The sequence below is a fragment of the Populus nigra genome, chromosome 13 (genome assembly GCF_951802175.1).
Source record: "Populus nigra chromosome 13, ddPopNigr1.1, whole genome shotgun sequence".
Lineage (NCBI taxonomy): Eukaryota > Viridiplantae > Streptophyta > Magnoliopsida > Malpighiales > Salicaceae > Populus > Populus nigra.
This window is the reverse complement of record NC_084864.1, coordinates 8,246,435-8,250,641: the sequence shown is the minus strand read 5'-3', so window position 1 is coordinate 8,250,641 and position 4,207 is coordinate 8,246,435. Positions and strand designations below refer to the sequence as shown.

Sequence of the window (4,207 nt, the reverse complement as noted above, 5' to 3'; positions counted from 1 at the left end):
CCTCAACAATTAATGCCATAATTTAGTAAAATAAAAAGAAAAATCCTCATAGCGGGAGAAATAAGTCTTGATGTATCAAGCCATGCATGCAATCTTGAGTTTGACAAAGCAGCTTTGGTTGCTACAAAATCCAAAGAGATGGTATGCCCCTCTTCAAACCATTTTCCCAAATAAAGAGGTGGTGATTTCAAAAACTCCTCAAAATAATCTTCAAAGACAACAATTCTTAAGAATATTTTTCAAAACTAAATTTTCAAGAATTTTTGCTAATAGAAAATGGGTTTCATCATGAAAATCCAAGGATTAATTATTTATCTAGGAATTGCTTTTCATCTCCATCAATTAAGAAAAAGCTTCCCAGGCCATTCATAATAAGCGGATGCAAAGGTGTGTGTATATATATATAAAAGATACTGTATACATTCATACATTTGTGTGTGTTTTACAAGCCGTTGATGCGTAATACTGATCCGAAATAGGATCATTTGGAACATAGCAGAAATGTTCCCATAGAGTACTTATTAATCGCCATTAAGTAACTGCATGGACCACAGATCCTCCATGCTCCAATAATTTTCGTTCAGTTCTTGAGGTATATTCCCCCCTGAAAAGGCCTCCATGTCTCCTTGGTAGGATGGCAGACAATTGGACACCATTAATTCGGTTGTGCTGGAAACTTGGCTGCTACTGCTCCCATGTTCATTCGTCTCAGAACTCTGTGCGGCAAATGTTTCAGCTTGCTTAATGTGCTTCTGGATTCTAGTTCTCCAGTAATTCTTTATTTCGTTGTCCGTCCTCCCTGGAAGATGCTTTGCAATCTTCGACCACCTGGATGCGCCATGCATTTTTAGAAAAAGATGGGGAAAAAACGCTTAATCTCCTTCTGGTCAGTCCTCTTAATTATCGCATATGATTTATAATGTTTGAGGAAAATAATTTGAAAACAAAGCTATTAAAATCACCACAAGTGTCATAAGAACGATTCGAAAATGTCATAAGTAAAACTAATTCCAATAAAATTTTTAAATTAAAAGTATTTGGATATCACATGGAAAAAGATACAACAATTTTGTATGCAAATATTTACCAGCCGGCCCCATGTTTTGTGAATGTTTTAGATTTACAGCATGGCTAATTTTCGAGTTCCCGAGTTATTGTGGGAGGAAATCATCTACCACACGTTCAAAAAGTGGCTTTAGTAATCATCAACTTCAATTCTAAAGGCACTTGTACTTCAAAGGCACAATTTATCTGTAATTTGATAATATAGAGCTGCGACTTGAATAAAAGAAATATATAAAAAAATATATTTATTTAGAATTATTATTAAATTTTACTTAATATATCAATTTTAAAATTTTTCAACTTAACTCCTTACTTAATCTACATTTAAAATTAAATTATATAAGAATCATCTCAATGTAATTAATCTAATCAGTTTGGTTGGTCTAAAAGCAATTTAAACAACAAGTATAAAATGTAGTTTGATTTTTTAAACAAAAATTCAAGTTGAATATTTTTTAATATTGAAATATTAACATATTAGATCGATTTAAACTTTACAATTTAATCCACCTAATTTGTGATCTAATTGATGGACTTCATTGAGTTTAAATTTTTTTCTTAAATTATTTACTTAATTATATAATAAAAAAAAGATGCTCGTAAAACCAAATATAAATCAAAAGTTGAGATATTTATTTGAAATTATAATAATTTTATGAAAAACAAATTAAAATAATTTATAAAAATATGTTTTAAGAAAAAAAGAAATGAAAAAAAAACACTTCCTTTACTGTTTATATCAACAGTGAAGGAAACAAACCCCAATCTTTTAGATATTTCAGATAATGCTACACATGTTATTTAGTTTTGAAATTTAAAAACAAACAAATAAAAATTCTGAACTTTGTTAATGAAAAGATGAACTCGGTCTTCAAAAGGAAGGTGATGAATTTTAGTCGTTTTGAATACTTTTCAACGAGGAGAAAAAAAAAGAAGAAGCTATATATCCACATATGTGTTGATGCTTGAGGATATATACGAAAGAGTTTTGAGCTAGCTAGTAGCATATGTATGTCCTGCAATCGTCTATACAACTACAACTATGATAAAAACAAAACGATAAGAGAAGAAATACGTACACTTTATCATAAAAAGAGTTAGAACAATATGAGAGATATATCTACGTCAATCAATTCCAAATAACTTCTCTTTCTCTGCAAAAGGTGGGCTTTCCATGTGACAACATGGAAACAAAAAACCTTAAAATAGGATAAATGTAAGCTTCTGTTGCCAACTTTGTATGAATTTCATTCAAGGTGTTCACATGGGTCCATTGCCATTATCAATATCTAGCTGTAATACTGGGTTCTGATAGATTTTTAGAACCCTTTTTAGACTGTTTTGTGGAAAAGACCTTTCTTTGTGTTGTGTATTATGTTTATGTGGGAGAAAAAAGGTTTTTTTTTTTTTTCTTCCAGTTGTACTCGGCAAATTAAATCGCGCAATGAAAGCAGCGTTTTTTGAACCAAAATAAGAATATCAAATTCAAAATTTATACCGTGTGGAGTAGGGATCCCGTCATCCTCGATCCGTACATGCAGCCACAAGCAGGTAGCACACAATTAGCCGCAATCTCCTCATAGTTTTGGTGGAGGATCGTAGGAGAAATTAGCTGTTTCACCTTAATTTAAAAATTTGTTATGGTTATTGGTTTTGGGATTTGATATATAAATGGGACGCTTCTTCAAACACCTGTGTCTTCTTGACATTAGGTTGCTGATTAATTTGATGATTTGCCATATGCACTGATTAATGGAGGGTAGGTTCATTAAAAACTGATGTGCAGAAAATATTTAAAAGCAATAAAACTTTATAGATTCAAATAGTAAGAGTATTATGAATTGATGGATTTTTCAGCCATGAAAGATTCAAATTAAAGCTGACAATTTTGCTTGAAATCAAATGAATAACGCAGACCCTGCTACATCACTATCTGCATCTTTCTCATCATGCTCGCTAAGACTGCAGTCTGTACGAATAGGGACTTTAAGAACTGTGCTTTCCTTAATTATAAGGACAGCTGAGAGATCAGGGACTGAATCCCTTCTTCGTCTTCCAATGTCGACAAAGATAAATGCAATACTTTCAAACATTGTTTGATTGCTTGAGCAAGGTGGGAAAGGAAAATATATATTATAATATTTTATATTCTTGTTTCTGCTTATATATATATATATGATTAATAATACTATACATATGCAATATATAATCATAACATGAAGCTAACCTGTTTCCCCACTTAGCATGCAGTTCCATGATCAAGAGCTGTTCTTCAGGTGTAATATTCCCTCTTCGGAGGTCGGGCCGCAAGTAGTTGAGCCAACGGAGCCGGCAACTCTTTCCTGTACGTTTCAGACCTACAAGGTCATGAAACAAAAACATAGTCTTTGTTACTAGGGTTTCTCTTAAGAGACCCTCAGGAAAATTTAAAAAGAAAAAACCTTGAATGATTCATTATTAGTAAAAGAAAAATTAATAAGATGTATATATTAGAAACATTACCCGATCACATAAGTTTATTGTGCCCGGGATCGAGTTTTTTCTGTTGGGGCCAACTTCTCTACACTATGTTACAGACATTCATTCTTGCTTTTCCTTCTTTTTTTCTTTTAAAGAATTTTTAGAATTGAATCTGTGTCTTTTAGAAAGCCATTTTCTTGTCGCCCATCTTATATAATTTATTTTTCACTCTTTATAAAATTATGATCTCATTTTAACCCAGAAAATAGAACGGAAAAACAGAGAGGAAAAGAAGAGATATTGGCGCCACAGATTACCTGCAGCTTTAGCAAGCGAGTTCCATACACCTTCACCGTGGTTCGCGATGTGGTTGGTTAAGATCAAGTCTTCTTCCAAGGTCCATGGCCCTTTTCTTACTTCAACATCCTGAGAGTTGGATGGTGTTTTATCCATTTCGTATTTCTTGGAGAGAGAGAGAGAGAGAGCTGAAAAGGTGAGATACCGAAGGCTGCTATGGGCGGGCTTTATAGAGCCAATCGATCCAAGTTAATATTTACATTATCTAGTAATCGACATTAATCTGTGTTACAGAAGGGAGCCTTCGACCTAACCATGTTCTTAATAACAAATGCATGCGTACATATAAACAATATCTGCATGCATGCATGGCCACATCTTATTT

General features: G+C 32.9%; 1 protein-coding gene across 1 annotated transcript; it reads right to left on the bottom strand.

Moving 5' to 3' along the window:
• Window positions 1-521: 521 nt before the first annotated feature.
• LOC133670533 (MYB-like transcription factor EOBII) lies at window positions 522-3,978 on the bottom strand. The gene is made up of 3 exons (XM_062091041.1): window positions 3,843-3,978; window positions 3,293-3,422; window positions 522-828 (listed from the first exon to the last, which is right to left on the bottom strand). The coding sequence occupies exons 1-3, from the start codon at window positions 3,976-3,978 to the stop codon at window positions 522-524; spliced, it is 573 nt and encodes a 190-aa protein (XP_061947025.1).
• Between the last annotated feature and the right edge of the window lie 229 nt (window positions 3,979-4,207).

Coding starts and splice junctions, on each gene's coding strand:
- LOC133670533 (XM_062091041.1), bottom strand. CDS start 3,978: ATGGATAAAACACCATCCAACTCTCAGGATGTTGAAGTAAGAAAAGGG. Junction 3,423..3,842: donor CTCGCTTGCTAAAGCTGCAG/GTAATCTGTGGC, acceptor ATGACCTTGTAG/GTCTGAAACGTACAGGAAAG. Junction 829..3,292: donor CATGCTAAGTGGGGAAACAG/GTTAGCTTCATG, acceptor TGGCGCATCCAG/GTGGTCGAAGATTGCAAAGC.